An 18,823-nucleotide genomic window follows, 5' to 3' on the forward strand; every position below is an offset into this window, starting at 1 on the left:
TTCAGACAAGCTGATCCCACCAGTTCCCATCTTTGTATGCATTGCTTTCTCAAAGTGATTCTGGGCTTATCTGTTTTATGGGTACAGATTTCAAGCAAATTTTTGTTTGAATAAAGCACTCTGCTAAAAAAAAAAAAAAAAAAAGGTTGGAGTCCAGAAAACAACTAAAGGATTTCTTGATTTCCTTCCAGTTCTAAGATCCCGTGTGTCTCTATTAAAATTAGTCTCGGGCTTCCACGATGGTCCGGTGAAGAAGAATCTGCCTGCCAATGCAGGGGACACAGGTTCGATCCCTGGTCTGGGAAGAGTCCATGTGCCGTGGGGCAACTGAGCCTGTGCACCACAACAATGGAGATCATGCTGCAACTACTGAAGCCCAAACACCTAGAGCCTGTGCTCAGTAATAAGAGAAGACACCTCAATGAGAAGTCCTCACATCACAACTAGAGAAAGCCCTTATGCAGCATCAAAAATCCAGTACAGCCACCCCCGCCCCAGCAAAAAACAACAACCACCACCAATAGTCTCAATCTTTTTTCTAATTTTCATTCTCTCCCTTTCAGAAGTTTTGTTTTGTTAACAATGAATTAAACATCATAGGGAAGATTGCTTGAAAGTGAAAGTGTTAGTCACTGTAGCCCACCAGACTCTGCTGTCCATGGAATTCTCCAGGCAAGAACACTGGAGTGGGTTGCCATGCCCTCCTCCAGGGGATCTTCCCGATCCAGGGATCAAACCTGGGTCTCCTGAATTGCAGGCAGATTCTTTGCCATCTGAGCCACCAAGGCATGGCAAATATTTTCAGCTTTCACTAAGCCTGGGATCCAAATGGAAGGATGTGAGTTGTAGGGTGAGTGCCGCCATCTTAAGGGAAGTGAGACAGGCTAGTGGCTGGCTCCACAGAGGTGTGGGCTTTTATATGGAGAATGGTCTTTTCTTTAAAGTATCTCATTTAAATAACCTGGAGTGTCTAGGCTGGCTGCAGTCTAGTTGGCTGCAGGCTAGTGGTCTCCACTTGACACCCCTTTCCCCAAAGCCGCCCCCCACCCTTGACTGCAGTCATAACCCCCTTATCTCTTCACCCACTAGAATTCTGATGCTGACCCTGTCTGCAGGGTGGAAACACCACACTGCTAAGATTCTCTCACCCACTGTTGTTCTCATTTTAGAAAAGAGACATGACTATTTTGATATGTAATAATAATTGCTAATGCTTATTAAGTACTTACTCTGTGCCAGGCACTGGTCCAAGTGCTTTACTTGGAGGTGCTTTACTGGAGGAGGGCAACCCACTCCACTGTTCTCACCAGGAGAATTTCATGGACAGGGAACAGGCTACAGTCCATGGGGTCGCAAAGAGTTGGACACAACTGAGCGACTAGACACGAGCGAATAGACATGACTGTCTATTTCTCCTAACCATCCTATGAGGCAGGTACCCAGTGGGCCCGTGGGGAAGCAGGCACAGAGGCAGGAAGTCATCCTTAGTTGAGGCCGTGGCACAACTAGGATCTGGATCCAGATAAGCCTGGCTGTCAACCACCGAGGGACGACAGGTTATGTTATATAAGTGCCGTTGGAAGGCAGGTATTTGGACAGCATCACCTTTCTTGCCATTGAAGCGAACCAGAGAGAGCTAGAAAGAGAGCATGATGGCATTTAGAAAGCCACAGAGGAGTGTATGACTAGGAGTCTAGAACAGAATCGCTGTTTATCTCACTGGTCCTTTAGGGAGCGGGAGAGGAAGCCAGCATGCCAGTTATCCTGTTTTCTGTCCCTGCAATGTGGGGTGAAGATGCCTCCCTCCAACCCCTCCTGCCCTTGTGGGGGAAGAGGAATTTCCCTTATTTCTCTCCCATGGTAGGGAGGTGGGGCATAAGTCCAGAAACAAGAGAAAGGATGTCATCTGTGAAGTGGGGGTTTCCAGGCTGAGATTCATCAGTGGACAGAGAAAACAATTGTTTTGAGGGAAAAAAAAAAAATAGAGCTTGTTCTAACCTTAGGGTCTGTGTGTGTGTTAGTAGCTCAGTTGTGTCCAACTCTTTGTGACCCCATGAACTGTAGCCTGCTCCCTGTCCATGAAATTCTCCTGGTAAGAACAGTGGAGTGGGTGGCCCATGCCCTCCTCCAGGGGATCTTCCTGGCCCAGGAATTGAAGCTGGGTCTCCAGCACTGCAGGCAGATTCTTCACCATCTGAGCCACAGGGAATGCAGGAGATGCAGGAGACCCAGGTTCAATCCCTGGGTTGGGAATATCCCCTGGAGAAGGAAATGGCAACCCACTCCAGTACTCTTGCCTGAAAAATCCCATGGACAGAGGAGCCTGGCGGGGTACAGGCCATGGGGTCACAAAGAGTTGGACATGACTGAGCACACACTCAACTTTAGGGTCTGCCTACATTTAATTTCTACTCCTTTGATCTCTGCCACATTCAAGGCCTATATTACATTAACTTTATAACCCATTACCTCACTTCCAAAGATTCACCTCTCTAATTCATTTTCTATGCTGTTGCCTATATTTGGTGTCCAAAAATACAAATCTGATTGTTTCCCTTCATACACTAAACCCTGCATTGTTTTTCTCCTTGACTAGGGAACATTCCTGAAATCCACCTCTCTTTCCAGCTGTACAGGCATGCCCTGCCCATCTTGAGTCCTGTCTTTACTTTCCTTCCCCTTCAAACCCTCCCCAGCCTTTATGACCTTGACCATAGGCTACTGTTGCGTATAAAGCCTCTTGGGATGCCCCCAGTAGAACACTCTTCCTTCCACAGCTCCTTTCTGCTGCATCTTTCTTTCCATGGCTCTACATCTGGCATGAGCAGCTTCCACAAGCCCCCAGGAGGTTTTGGAGACCACACTGAAGTCATATTACAATGCGAAGCTTACAGCTTTTGAACACCTGGACTCAGATATATGATTTAAAAAAAAAAATCTCTTTCCTTCTTACTTTGGTCCAGATGCTCATTCAGCATTTTCTCCCCATCATCCATGGCTTCCACGACAGAGACACAGGAGAGGTGGGTTCCATCCCTGGGTGAGGAAGATCCCCTGGAAAAGGAAATGGCAACCCATCTCCAGTATTCTTGTCTGGAAAATCCCATCGACAGAGAAGCCTGGCAGGTTACAGTCCATGGGGTTGCAAAGAGTCTATAGAGGCCATTTTAGAAACAGCCATCTGTTGTCTAGCGACATTCTATTATGTGTAGCTGAACATGCGACAATGTGGTCAGGTTCTCAGAAGATTTTCAGTTCTTTGGTGGTATTTAATTATGACCACATGGATACAGGTTCAACTTGAGGGTAGGCTGATTCTTTTTTCCTGGAACTGAGAGCTAAAAATCTACTGTTATTTATTGATTTTTTTTAAAGGATACAATCTCAAAAATTTTACAAGTTGGTAAGACAAACCAAAACACTGCAATTACCAAACCCCAGTCTGTTTTCCTTAGAAAACTCCAAACACTTCAATGTAATTGAAGAGTTTTGTTTTCTTTGATCAAATATTGTGGTTAATTCACCAGCTGCTTCCCTAGAGTTCATAAAAATTGACCACGTAATTCCCACACTACCCATCCCTCCCCCAAATTTACTTTTCTTTTAAATGTAACTTATATTCCCTCTTTCTTCTAAGAGTGGCTAACTGTATATGATAGCTTTCTTAAGTGGTATGAGGGGAAAAGCTAATATACATTATTGTTCTAGCTGGTCCAGAGGATTTCTGATGATCTCATTAGGGTAGAGATGAAATGGTATCATTTGAATGTTTTACATGGGTCATTTATATAACTAGAATAAGTTATTTTCATCGTGGAAAATATAAAAAAGAGAAATAGGCTTTACCCTGCCAAAACAAAAACAAAGAGAAATAGAAGTCATAGGATTAAAAAGCACTGTTGCTTTCCTTTTGCCAGTAAAAGGGGCAGTGATACACACAGTTGAAATTTGGACAATGAGGCCAGTATAAATCTGCCCAGAGATACTGATGCTGATAATTATATCAGGAGAGTATACTGCACACACCTCGTAGGGCTCCCTGGACTCATCAAATTACATAACCAACTTTGATTTTGATAAGGGTTACTGACTAGAAACCACTTTAGTATTCTTGCCTTGAGAACACCATGAACAGTATGAAAAGGCAAAAAGATGGGACCCTGAAAGATGAATTCCCCAGGTCAGTAGGTGCCCAATATGCTACTGGAGATTAGTGGAGAAATAACTCCAGAAAGAATGAAGAAACAGAGCAAAAGCAAAAACAACACCCATTTGTGGACGTGACTGGTGATGGAAGTAAAGTCCAATGGTGCAAAGAGCAACATTGCATAGGAACCTGGAATGTTAGGTCCATGAATCAAGGCAAATTGAAAGTGGTCAAACAGGAGATGGCAAGAGCAAACTTCCACATTTTAGGAATCAGCAAACTAAAATGACCTAGAGTGGGTGAATTTAACTCAGATGACCGTTATATCTACTACTTGGGCAAGAATCCCTCAGAAGAAATGAAGTAGCCATTATAGTCAACAAAACAGTCCAAAATGCAGTACTTGGATGCAATCTCAAAAATAACAGAATGATCTCTGTTCATTTCCAAGGCAAACCATTCAATATCACAGTAATCCAAGTCTATACTCAGAGCAGTAATTCTGAAGAAGCTGAAGTTGAACAGTTATGTGAAGACCTACAAGACCTTCTAGAACTAACACCCAAAAAAGATGTCCTTTTCATTATAGGGGACTGGAACACAAAAGTAGGAAGTCAAGGAGTAACAGGCAAATTTGGCTTTGGAGTGCAGAATGAAGCAGGGAAAAGGCTAATAGAGTTTTGCCAAGAGAATGCACTGGTCATAGCAAACACCTTCTTCCAACACCGCAAGAGAAGACTCTACACATGGACATCACCAGATGGTCAACACTGAAATCAGATTGATTATATTCTTTGCAGCCAAAGATGGAGAAGCTCTATACAGTCAGCAAAAACAAGATGGGGAGATGACTGTGGCTCAGATCATGAACTCCTTATTGTCAAATTCAGACTTAAATTGAAGAAAGTAGGGAAAACCACAAGACCATTCAGGTATGACCTAAATCAAATCCCTTACTATGATACAGTGGAAGTGACAAATAGATTCAAGGGATTAGATCTGATAGACAGTGTGCCTGAAGAACTATGGACAGAGGTTTGTGACATTGTACAGGAAGCTGTGATCAAGAAAATCCCTAAGAAAAAGAAATGCAAAAAGACAAAATGGTTGTCTGAGGAGGCCTTACAAATAGCTGAGAAAAAAAGAGATGCTAAAGGCAAAGGAGAAAAGGAAAGATATACCCGTTTGAATGCAGAGTTCCAAAGAACAGCAAGGAGAGGTAAGAAAGCCTTCCTCAGCGATCAATGCAAAGAAATAGAGGAAAACAATAGAATGGGAAAGACTAGAGATCTCTTCAAGAAAATTAGAGATACCAAGGTAACACTTCATGCAAAGATGGGCATAATAAAGGACAGAAATGGTATGGATCTAACAGAAGCAGAAGATATTAAGAAGAGGTGGCAAGAATACACAGAAGAACTATGATAATCACGATGGTGTGATCACTCACCTAGAGCCAGACACCCTGGAATGTAAAGTCAAGTGGGCCTTAGGAAGCATCACTATGAACAAAGCTAGTGGAGGTGATGGAATTCCAGTTGAGCTATTTCAAATCCTAAAAGATGATGCTGTGAAAGTGCTGCACTCAATATGCCAGAAAATTTGGAAAACTCAGCAGTGGCCACAAGACTGGAAAAGGTCAGTTTTCATTCCAATCCCAAAGAAAGGCAATGACAAAGAAGGCTCAAGCTACCACACAATTGCACTGATCTCACATGCTAGCTCAAAAGTAATGCTCAAAATTCTCCAAGCCAGGCTTCAACAATATGTGAACCATGAACTTTCAGATGTTCAACCTGGTTTTAGAAAAGGCAGAGGAATCAGAGATCAAATTGCCAACATCCGCTGGATCACTGAAAAAGCAAGAGAGTTCCAGAAAAACATCTACTTCTCCTTTATTGACTATGCCAAAACCTTTGACTGTGTGAACCACAACAAACTGTGGAAAGTTCTTCAAGAGATGGGACTACCAGATCACCTGACCTGCCTCCTGAGAAATTGGTATGCAAATCAAGAAGCAACAGTTAGAACTGGACATGGAACAACAGACTGGTTTCAAATCAGGAAACGAGTACGTCAAGGCTGTATATTGTCACCTTGCATATTTAACTTATATGCAGAGTACATCATGAGAAACGCTGGGCTGGAGGAAGCACAAGCTGGAATCAAGATTGCCGGGAGAAATATCAATAACCTCAGATATGCAGATGACACCACACTTATGGCAGAAAGCGAAGAAGAACTAAAGAGCCTCTTGATGAAAGTGAAAGAGGAGAGTGAAAAAGTTGGCTTAAAACTCAACATTCAGAAAACTAAGATCATGGCATCTGGTCCCATCACTTCATGGCAAATAGATGGGGAAGCAATGGAAATAGTGACAGGCTATTTTTTTGGGCTCCAAAATCACTGCAGATGGTGACTGCAGCCATGAAATTAAAAGATGTTTGCTCCTTGAAAGAAAAGTTATGACCAACCTAGACAGCGTGTTAAAAAGCAGCGACATTACTTTGCCAACAAAGGTCTGTCTAGTTGAAGCTACGGTTTTTCCAGTTATCATGTATGAATGTGAGAGTTGGACTATAAAGGAAGCTGAGTGCCAAAGAATTGATGTTTTTGAACTGTGGTGTTGGAGAAGACTCTTGAGAGTCCCTTGGACTGCAACGAGATCAAACAGTTCATACTAAAGGAAATCAGTCCTGAATGTTCATTGGAAGGACTGATGCTGAACCCGAAGCTCCAATATTTTGGCCACCTGATGTGAAGAACTAACTCATTTGAAAAGACCCTGTTGCCGGGAAATATTGAAGGTGGGAGGAGAAGGGGATGACAGTGGATGAGATGGCGGTATGGCATCATGGACTCAATAGACATGAGTTTGAGTAAGCTCTGGGAGTTAGTGATGGACAGAGAAGCCTGGTGAGTGGCAGTCCACAGGGTCACAAAGAGTCAAACCCGACTGAGCCACAGACCTGAACTCAACTGACTAGAAACCTACTGGGTTATTAAGGGCAATTAAAATGTGACTAGGGCTTTTTTTTTTTTTAATAAATAAAATATCAATCTCATTTCAGAAGTACATCAGAATTTCTTTGGCTGCACTGGTCTTAATTGCAGCATGGACAATCTTCAGTTGTGGCATATGGGATCTAGTTCCCTGACCAGGGATGGAACTGGCCCTACTGCATTGGGAGCATGGAATCAGCCACTGGACCATCAGGGAAGTCCCAGGAAAACATAAGAATTTCATTTTTGTGCCTCTCTCTTGCCCACTTGAGTTTTAGCCCCTAAGAAAGAGGGAATGGATGGCATGCCTGACACTAGGGTTTTATGCCTTGACTAAGCAAAAATTGTGAGAACATCTGTTTTAAGCCTACCATGCATTTCAAGCCTAGAGGACAGTGCAGGAAGCTAAAACTCTGTACCTCCCCCACACATTAAGTCTCATTCCAGTAGGACTTCTTTCATTGAATCCCTCCATGACCATCCCCCTTCTCCCTCCTGTCTGCTCTTCTCTGACTAAATCAATCCTTTGTCCTCTGGACTCTTACTTAAAAAAGAACACCCTCTTTCACAGGACTTGTTACCTGGTATTATGATTCCTTCTTGGTTTGTGCTTTAACACCCTCATGCCAGTGTACAGAGGACTTGAGACAGTTGGTTGTGTTTGTATCTGTCTCCATTCCTAGACCATGAATCCCCAGAGAACTCATCCTGTCCACCCCTCTCTCACCGCCACCGCTGACACATATGTATCCCTCTGTGGTCACATCATCTTATAAAGGATTAATGAATGATTTTGTGATTGAGTGTCTGGGGCAAATATACTCTAACATTAGTCACCCCCAGTAGGCTGACTCTATCTGGATCAGTCTATGGCTGATCACTGCTTTCAGTCCCCAAAGAATAAAGTGATCTCCTCCAGACTTCCGGAGGCCAATTTTCTAAGCCCTGCTGCAGTTTTCAGGTCAGGTAATACGAATAGCCCTGTTTTAATTTTGCCAGGGCTACCATCACAAAGACCGCCAACTGGGTAGCTTAAATGATAGATATTTATGTTCCTGCAGTTCTGGAGGCTGAAAGTCTCAGAACAAGGTGTGGGCAGGTTTTGTTCCTCCTGGGAACTCTTCTTGGCTTGCGGGTGGTTGTCCTCTCACAGCACGCTCATGTGGCCTTTTCTCCTTGTGGCATCCCTGGGGTCACCACCTCATTTCAGGACACCGGTTGTATTGGATTGGGGCCCCACCCTGAAGGCCTCAGGTTAACTCAGTCATCTCTTTGTAGGTCCTATTTCCAAATGCAGTGACTTTCTGGAATGGGGGTTGGGACTTGAACAAGTGAATCTTGGGGAACACAATTCAGTCCTTACCAGACTCTAGCACAGGTTCTCTAGTTTACTACCAACAGGTCGCACTGCCAAATAAACAGAGAGAGAGCTACAGCCTTTGGAAGCAGTCTGAGGCCTGTTGAGGGAACTTTTGGGGGACTCACAATCCGTGTGTTGAGATTCACTAATGCAGAGGCCCAGGAACCTTTCGGGGTGGGGGGCAGTGAGAATATAAACTGTGGTGGTGGGTGGGACTTCTGGGAGGGAGACCCTCTTGGGATAAAGGTGTGTAGAGAAAACTTTGTGCTTCATGGGAAAACTGTGCATGGTCTTCTACAGCAGGTGTTGGCAAACTTGGTGTGAAGAGCTAGATAAGAAGTATTTTCTCTCTCTCTATCTGGGCAACTCAAAAATACTTTCATAGCTGGAAAGTAGCCATCAGTTCAGTTCAGTCACTCAGCTGTGTCCATAGGCAATGCCTAAATGAATGGATGTGGCCATGTTCCAATAAAGCTTTATTTACAAAAATAGGCGGCTGGCTTGATTGGGCCTGCAGGCCTTAAGTGCCCTGGTCTAGAGCACACCCTTCCTGATCTTGATTTTATATAGATTCTGAGCTTGTCATTTGAACTATTTTATAGCTCATAGACAAATGAAAGCAATGCAAAACATCCTTGACCTTAAAGACATAAAGTTTTGACCCTGGGAAGTTCACTGGACTTCCTTCTCTGCCTTTGGAAGAAGGCAGTCTTGCCTGAATTTGCACATTTCTTTCAATATTTCTGACCTATAAAAATATCTACGCTTTGGATTCTCCAGTTCTCCTTCATTAATAATGAGTTAAATAAAATCTTTAACATGCATTAATTTTTTTCTATAGGAGGGTCATGATTTTGTCTTTTAAAAAAGATTATCTTTTTAACAACTCAAATACTACTGGGCACTGTTTGAAAAGGGCTTGGAAACTGCACTAAGATCATTGTGATTCTGCCTTCTGGAGCAATGGTCTTTAAACTTTTTGAGTATATGCCTTTGTCAGCAAATATTTTTAACCACCCTGCCTTGACATACAAATATAGTATACTATCAGTACTGTACATAGACTAACATATATAAACATAAACAAAAATAAATAATTTGAAAAATAAAGAACTTGCAATAGTTTCTTTGCATATCTCAATGGATCTTCAACACCTTTGGTTCTCTCTCTTCACTATTTTTCTGGACAATAGTGAACCACAAATATTAACTAGTTGGGAAAAAAAATCTGTGTTAACTCCAACAATACACAAACAAAGCACATTGTTGTAAAAAATAACCAAAATTTGAGTTGATTGGCTCAGGGGATGGTAGAATTCCTCCTAAAAAGAGAACTGCACCTTTGTCCTGGAAAATAGCTTAATGGAACTGATTGGTTATAAAAGGTGAGGTCAGGTGGTTGTAGCTAGATGGAAGCAGGTTCCACATGAAGAATTTAACAAACATGAGGATTTCAGTATTGTCTACTAGAGCTGAGGAATTCTTGGTGGTCCGGCAGTAAAGAATCTGCCTGCAATACCGGAGACACGTGTTCAATCTCTGGGTCAGGAAGATCCCCTGGAGAAGGAAATGGCAACCTGTTCCAGTATTCTTGCCTGGAAAGTCCCACTGACAAAGGACCCTGGTGGGCTACAGTCCATGGGGTGGCAAGAGCTGGGAGTGGAAGCTGTTAGGACTTTGGCAGAGAAGATGTGAAGGGATTCTACTCTAATGAGGGAAGCTCTACAGCAACATGGCAGAGGGTGAGGTCATGGCTTCGAGTGGATCACAGCCAGGGAGACACAGAAAATGCCAGAGAAGTACAGCAAGTTCCCTACATACAAACGAGCTCCGTTCCAAGAGCACGTTCGTTAAGTCCAATTTGTTTGTAAGTCCGACAAAGTTAGCCTAGGTATCCAACTAACACAATTGGCTAGGTGGTACTATACAGGTATAGGTTTATAATACTTTTCACACAAATAATACATAAAAACAAACAAAAAAATAAAGAAAACTTTTTTTTTTGTTTTGACTACCATGCATCATGAGGGATCCTAGTTCCCTGGCCAGGGATGGAACCCATGCCCCTTGCACTGGAAGTGGGGAGTCTTTTTTTTTTTTTTGGCTTAAACAACAAACATGTATTTTCAACGGTTCTGAAGGCTAAGTCCAAGATCAAGGAGCTAAAAGATTTGGTGTCTGGTGATGCTCTCTTTGTTGAAGCATGGCGTCTTGACTACTGGACCACCAGGGAAGTCCCCAGAAAACATTTTTAATCTGACAGTGCAGTACCTTGAAAGTACAGTAGTACAATACAACAACTGGCATACAGGGACTGGCATCATGTGAACAGGCAAGAAAAGTTACTGACTGGAGGAGGAACAGGCGGTGGGAGATGGTAGAGCTGAAGGATCATCTGAAGGAGATGGAGGGCATACTGCAGTTTCACTCATGCCTTTCATTGATGGAACACACATTGGCATCTTTGAAAGTTTGCAACTTGAGGTTTCCAATGTAGAGAACTCACTGTATCTTTAAACAATTGTGTTGATGGTTCCTCTGACTGTGCCATCATTATGCCCTATCATTTCTGGAGATTCCATAAAAATCTGCTTTTGCTTAATGGAATCGAAATGAAGAAAGCAGCTAGTAACTCTGAATTCTTTAAGGTGACTAGAGGCAAAGAGAGCCAAGATCTGCATGTGAGCTGGAAGCGGAGTTGAGGAGTCAGAGTGGGGAAAGAAGCAGAGATGGAGCTGGGCTGTGACCCTAAAAGTGTGATGGGGAGACTACATCTGGCAGTAATATAGGGTGAGGCCTCAGCAATGTCATTTCATAACTAAGGGAAGATGACTGCTGAGCACTGGAATATTAGAGGATTTTCAGCAGCAGACTGTTGGGTTACCTGTTTTGAAAAATGTGGTGATGGATTGGAGCGCAAAGATATTAGAAACAGTGAATCAGTTAAGAGATTGCTGGAACACCAGGCAAGGATGACGAGAACAGAACAGGGGCAGAGGGAGTGTTTATTCTTGACATTCTTTAGTGGTATAGTCTGTAGAATTGTGTGATGATTCCCTATAGGGGGAAAGAGGAGAGTCAATAGGAATAACATTTATAAAGCTTGGGTAGTTAGGTATCTGGTGACATGCCATCCCCTGAATTAGGAAACATATGAAGAACAGGTTTTCAGGAAAGATAATGGGTTCATAGTAGGATAGGGTGAATTTGAGATGATCATGAAACCTGGTGGAGACAGGCTACAAAGAGTTGACAATAAGACTTTCCAGATGGCCCAGTGGTAAAGACTCTTCCTATAATGCAGGAGACTCGAGTTAGATCTCTGGGTTGGGAAGATCCCCTGGAGAAGGAAACGGCAACCCACTTCAGCATTCTTGCCTGGAGAATCCCACGGAGAGTGGAGCCTGGCAGGGCTGCAGTCCATGGGGTTGCAAAGGATCAGACATGAGCTAGAGATTAAACAATACCACAGGAGAGAGATCAAGGCTAAAGATATTCTGGGAATTGTCCTCTAAAAGGTGTCATGATTTTTGTTTATTGCCCTTTGACAAATGTTAAGAAAACAATACACTTTTAGTTTATTTACTCATTCATTCAAACTTAACAAGTATGCAAACCATGTGCTAGATTTTAGGGCTTCCGAGGTGGTGTTAGTGGTAAAGAACCTGCTTGCCAATACAGGAGACGTAAGAAACATGGGTTCCACCTCGAGTAGGGAAGATCCCCTGGAGGTGGGCATGGCAGCCCACTCCAGTATTCTTTGCCTGGAGAATCCCATGGACAGAGAAGCCTCTCCATAGGGTCACAAAGAGTCGGATGTGACTGAAGTGACTTAGCACACACACACATCCTAGGCTCTAGGGGTAAATGATGAATAAGATCCTTCAGAAACTCATAGCCTCATCAGAGGATTAGGTCACGAATGAAAAGCAGAGCTGCAGGTGTGGGGACCACTCAGAACCCCAGGGGTGTTACAAAGACTCTTTTAAACTGAAGACATTTGAAATTCAACAGATACAGAAAGAAGCCTTCTCAGAGCTTCTCTTATCTGACTTAAGGCAGAAACTTTAGAGAAATGACGCGTGCCATAAATTCTCTCTTTGGGACAGGTCTGCCCCCAGGAGAGACCAAGAGTAAAACCTATCATAAAACCCTTCTCTGGGGGAAATTTGATCCTGATAGTCAGAAAGACTGCTCATACCTGTGGAGACAAATATTACCACAAACTTTATCTCTTGTTTGTTCTAAAAAAACCTGTTTGTCTTTTCTAAAGAAACCTATTTGTTCTTCCCATAGGAGTCTTTCTCCCTCCTCCCCTTTCCTACTAATCTACTATTTCTAATAACCCTTTAAGTTACTCATCGCTGAGTACTTGCATTTATGCACATTGCACATGTAAATAAACTTTTTTCCGCCTATTAACCTGTCTTTTGTTAGTTTAATCCATAGGCCCCAGCCACTAAACATAAGAGAATCAAAGAAAAGCTTTTCTTCTTCATCACAGAAAGAAATTTCCATCCTCAATGACTGACATCATGAAAGTGGCATTAAATACAATGGGCAACATAAAAAGATGACCAGGTGTGGAAGAAAATAGCAGAGACTATTCATTCCATTTTTATGTACCTAAGAGTAGTGTGGGAGTTAATTTACCATAAGATTTATATCCACCCAGAGTTCTCAGCAGTGTTCTCAGACATTTTTCACCTCTCACCACTAGGTCTTTCTCCTTCCTCATTCTAGATTCGTATACTATTCTTGACAATATCTCCTCCAAGAACAGATAGGAAGCAAAGATAAAGTGGCTGAGACGTGGGATTTGGCACTCTGCCATGGCTAATTACCCACATTGACTTCCCTTCCACTTTTCCACACTGGGTTTACAATCTTCTCACTTGGGAGCTTTCCAGTCCTTGGAGGAGCTCAGATTTATCAGGAGATGGGTACTGAGTTTTGTTTCTTTCCACCTGACCACTCCCCAGACTCTCCCTGGGACAAGTTATATTTAGATTTATTTCCTTTCAGAAAAAAATTTACCTACACTAGCTTTAGATCGGAAACCTCCCAAACTGTTTGCAAACCTCAAGGACTATTTCAAGGACTTTGCCTCCAATTCATACTTTCCTATCTGTTTGTCTACCCTGGTCTTTTGTTTACTGCCTACCAGATTTCACGTCAATAACATGCTTCAGGTTATCTCCCCTGGTTTTGTCCTCTATGTAATAAGTTTAATATTTGCCTCTTTTACCCTTCCAGAAAAGACATCATCATTTCATATAGTTCTATTGTATTTCCTACAACTTAATCTAGCACTGGGAATGTAGTTAGGGACAGAATTAAAAAGTACTTTGAATTGAATTAGATGGAGTTATGTGGATTTGATCAGACTTGTGTGTGTGTTTTTTTTAATCCAAACTATAAACTCAAAGTTACCATCTTTATAACTTTCTTGTTGTTATTTTCTATAAACTCTTTCATGGTCTATGCTCAGAGAGAACCCATGGGTATACAAAAGAGAATGGAAGCCCTGAGACCACAATGAGATTTTTGTCACTGGCTATGACTTTGGAAATCAGGAATGTTCTGTCAATGCACATTCCAGAATTCCTAGCCTACACATTCTGGCTTGTTTCCAGTATGTTGACTCTATTAATGGATACTTGAAATATATACCACTTTCCACTCTTTATGCAACTGTCTTAGGGTGGAATTTTCTTTTCTCCTCCCACCAGAATCTCAGTGTTGTTTCAGCTCCCAGCGTGTACTTACATGATCCTTTGTAAAACAGAGGGCTCAATATTTCCCGAGCTTTGATCCTTTAACTCCTCCAGGTCTGAGTTCCTTTTGGGTCTTCTCCTTCTTTGACTGGGCAGGCACAAAGGCTGAGGAGAAGAAAAGCAAGATGGAAAATTCTAGAGTTTAAAAAGAGAGGAAGGGGGGTAGGATGAATTGATAGAGTAGGACTGACATACATACTATACGTAAAATAGATGGCTAGTGGGAACCTGCTGTATAGTACAGGGAGCTCAGTGCTGTAATCTGTGATGACCTAGACGAGTGGGATGGGGGCTGAAGGGGTAGGAAGGAGATCCCAGAGGGAGCGGATATACGTGTGTGTGTGTGTGCGCGTGCGTGCGCGTGCACGCTCAGTTGTGTCCAACTCTTTGCGACCCCAGGGACTGTTGCCCACCTTGCTCCTCTATCCATGGAATTCTCCAAGCAAGAATACTGGAGTGAGTTGCCATTTCTTTCTCCAGGGGATATTCCCAACCCAAGGATCGAACCAGCATTTCTTGCTTCTCCTGCATTGGCAGGCAGATTCTTTACTACTACACCAGTTGGGAAGCCTGATAAATGCAGAATCTGCCTGCCACGCTGGAGACCCGGGTTTGATCCCAGGGTTGGGAAAATCCCCTAGAGAAGGAAAAGGCTACCCACTCCAATATTCTTGCCTGGAGAATTCCATGGAGAGAGGAGACTGGCGGGCTACAGTCCATGAGGTGGCAAACAGTCGGACATGACTGAGCAACTCACACTAACACACAGCTGATTCATTTCATTGTACAACATAAACTAACACAACATTGTAAAGCAATTATACCCCAGTGAAAAAACACTAAGGATAAAAAATAAGAAAACAAGAGTAAAAGAAAAAGATTTGAACCATATAATAAACTTAAATATACATACATGAGAACACCTGGGAGAAGGTCTGGGTTTCAGTGTTTCAGTGCAAACCAAGAGGTTTACCTCTGGTTTATTCAAAGAATCCTGAGGTTTTCAAGCCTGCCCAGGAATCTTAGGGACTAGCTGATGACTTCATATTGAAATCATGCAAAACCCATGAGCTCATGAGCTGGGAGATGAAACCCAATGAGACAAAAATGGCTTCAAGGGGACTTGCTGTAAGTCTGTGTAAGATCATTCAAACCTGAAGAGGCAAAAGTAGATAAAACCAGGCCACTGGAATTTGGAAACTTTCTTGCAGGGACTTGTAGTAAAACGAAACTGCTTGGTTTCACCTAAGCCCTTGAGAGACACTCAGAGAAACTGTAGGAGAAGAACTTGAAAGCAAGGAGCACTTTCTGTTTGCTTTTGCAATCACTGATTTCAGTGAGCGTGATTCTCAGTAGTTGATAAGGTCAGACTTATCTCCACAGTCCTTCCTACCCTGTCTCCAAGTTCACTCTCTTTGGGTACAATCCCAGTGACCGTCCTCAGAGGGCTGTCACCCAGCTGTGCTGCACGTAGCCTTGACAGACATGTGTCTGATGTTTTGTCGGAGACAGCAGGCCCGGGAGAGCTGTTGGACATGGGCCAGGCCCCCAGGAGCCTGGGCTGGAGAGGGCGTGGTGCTGGGGTCAGCCCCTGGGCTGTGATGGCACCAAGGAGGACCCGAGAGAAAATGACCAGGAACCAAGCTGCCCAAGGCAGGCAGACGGAGACCTGAGGGAGAAATCAGAGAGGCTTAATCCAGGTACAGAACCCAGGCTGATTAGACCTTACCAAAGGAGCCAATTTAAGGGAGCAATGAGGCCAAACAATGTAGCAAAAAGTGTGTTTCCTTAGATACTAGAATCTTAATCATGGAAAGCAGGCTGTGAACTGCCTGGTGTAGGTCAGTTACGCAGAGCAGGATCCCCTGGAGTTAACTTCATTCAGAAAGGATTCATTTCCGGGACTCATATGGATTAGAGAATCACTGAGAGGGCTGAAGAAGCAGACTCAGAATTAAGGCTCAGGAACAACTCCCAAATGACACCAAAGAACCAAGCCTCCAAAGGGAGCCAAGGTTCCTCCCGCATCTGGAGGCTGCCTTCTCTCTCAATCAGGGAGCTGGTTCCAGAATCCCCTGCTATTGCCAAGATCAGGAGGCTGCTCTGATCAGGAACCACTGCCATTCCCAGTCCCTACTGGTCCTGCTGCAGTCGGCACCATCAAACGAATGCAAAGCACCTGCTTCAACCCGAGGAAGCCAGTGAAGGATGGCAGGGGCCTCTGTTTCCACCAATACCCGATGGCAGGGGAGGCCTGCCTGTGGAAGCAGCAAAAACAGTAGGAGCAGGGAAGCCTCATTTCTTATCAAATCCAGCTTCCTTTGTGGCTCAGCTGGTAAAGAATCTGCCTGCAATGTGGGAGACCTTGGTTTGATCCCTGGGTTGGGAAAATCCCCTGGAGAAGGGAAAGGCTACCCACTCCAGTATTCTTGCCTAGAGAATTCCATGGACTGTATAGTCCATGGGGGTGCAAAGAGTCGGACTCGACTGAGCAAATTTCACTTTCACTGCACCTTTAATAAGTACACAACCCTGGGCAAAAGAACAAATGTAGGACCACTGACCATGTGCATTAATTGCTACCAGTTACAGATCAAGCTGCAGATGTGCCCTACCCTTGACAGACATACCTTCATAGCAATGTGGATGTTCAGAGTCAAATTTACATTCTTGAATGCCTCAGAAGAACATGCCAGAACATGGCAGTATGGGGGAGTTAGCCCCCGGCCCCAGTTTCTTACCCTGGACTCACCCTGTACCACCACGAATTTGTGCCCATGTATGTGGATGCTCCAGCTCAGATGGCCAAGCTCTGTTCACACTGCAAATTCCCCTACCCTCCCCAAAGCCACCTCTGAGGGAGTTTGCTTTGCTCAGCTTTATTCTTGGCATCAACTCTATTCTTCTGATTTTAAGTGTTTGGGAAAATAAGAAATGCTTCCCCGCTGGTCTGCAGTCTAGGAACACACAAGGCAGTATATAAGGTGGGGCATCTCTAGGCCTTGGCAGGACCAACCTGCATCTGGCAAGTTTCCTAAATCCTCAAAGCCTCCATCCCTTCATCTATAAAATGGTAACAATAGGACTTACCTTTCAGGAAAATGCATGTGAAGTGCCTAATATTGTGCCCCAGCATGCAAAGTGTTCCAAAAAGTTAATCATTATCATTGTTGCTGTGGTTACACATTAACATGTAAGACTGACTATAGGGGAACGGTCACATTATTAGGGTCTTTTAGAGTCTTGAGCCAGATCTCTAATCAAATGCATGCACACTGCATCAGGTCCCTGTGCCCTGGGCCAACTATAGTCACCGCTTAGAGCAGGCTGGGAAATAGTTTTCATCTAGCTGGCCTGTTTAACCAATAATGGCTGCTCAGAGGACTGTTTTGAGGAGGTGTGTGTGTGCTAGGCCGCTTCAGTGTCCGACTCTTTGTGACCCTATGAGCTGTAGCCCTTCAGGCTCCTCTGTCCATGGGATTCTTTGGGCAAGAATACTGGAGTGAGTTGCCATGGCCTCCTCCAGGGGCTCTTCCTGACCCAGGGATCGAATCCAAGTGTGTGTCCTGTGTCTCCTGCATTGGCAGGTGGGTTTTTTACCACTGGCACCACCTGGGGAACCTGAGGCTAAATCCGGGCACAGTGCTGTGATTGATGAATAATGTCGGCTCAGGGTGTGGTGGAAAAATGGGGCTGTATGTGTACCAGGTATTTGCCATTGCTGGCTCGTGCAAGCGTGCTCAGTCTTGTCTGACTCTTTGCGATTTCCTAGGCTGTAGTCCACCAGACTCCTCTGTCCATGGAATAGTCCAGGCAAAAATACTGGACAGGGTTGCCATTTCCTACTCCAAGGGATCTTCCCAATGCAGGGGTCTAAACTGTGTCTCTTGCATCTTCTGCATTGGCAGGTGGGTTCCTTACCACTCGTGCCACCTGGGAAGCCCTGCCATTCCTGGACAGGACCCCCTTCCTGAGTGTTAGGAAAGAAGATGGTCTTGCAGAGAAGGATTGGGCTTGAGTTCTATTTCTTTCACCTGCTGGCTCTGTGACCAGGTGCTAGGTATTTAACCCACTTTTGCTTAGATGCTTCATCTGCAAAATGAGGATAACCAGGTTTACCACACCTACCTTAAAGGGTTATTTGTAAGGCTCAAATGAGATCATGTTTGTAGGAATACTGTGGATTGTAGGGTGTTGCCTGAATGCAAGGTGTTTTGTTATTAGTGTGTGGTATTTGGCCAGTTTGTACTTGACAAGGAGGAAGAGCCGAGTCAGTGATAGCTTTGGTCTGCCTCTGCTTGTAGCGTCTCAGCCTGACTCTGCACCCTCCTTCAGTTTCTGAGTGCCAAACTATCAGGAGAGAGTCTGGTGGGGGTAGAAAAAACTCGTATTGAAAGCCAGATGCCACCTCACTTATCCACTGCATGATTTAGGTCAAGTTTCATAGCCTGGGTGAGCCTCAGTTTCATCTTTGGCGGCACAGAGATTGGATAATGGCAAACATGACATCTGTCTCCACTGTCTTGCAATTCAGAT

General features: G+C 43.9%; 1 protein-coding gene across 1 annotated transcript in view; it reads right to left on the reverse strand.

The window, feature by feature from the left end:
• The window catches only part of LOC122683651, a 34,099-nt gene extending 17,688 nt beyond the window's left edge, over positions 1–16,411 (reverse strand). The window contains exons 1-4 of the mRNA XM_043887438.1: positions 16,214–16,411; positions 15,681–15,956; positions 14,280–14,392; positions 2,954–3,054 (exon numbers count right to left, since the gene is read on the reverse strand). Coding sequence (XP_043743373.1) covers positions 2,954–3,054; positions 14,280–14,392; positions 15,681–15,956; positions 16,214–16,411 — 688 coding nt within the window. The remainder of the gene's footprint in view (positions 1–2,953; positions 3,055–14,279; positions 14,393–15,680; positions 15,957–16,213) is intronic.
• Between the last annotated feature and the right edge of the window lie 2,412 nt (positions 16,412–18,823).

The sequence above is a fragment of the Cervus elaphus genome, chromosome 25 (assembly GCF_910594005.1).
Source record: "Cervus elaphus chromosome 25, mCerEla1.1, whole genome shotgun sequence".
In the NCBI taxonomy this organism is placed as follows: Eukaryota; Metazoa; Chordata; class Mammalia; order Artiodactyla; family Cervidae; genus Cervus; species Cervus elaphus.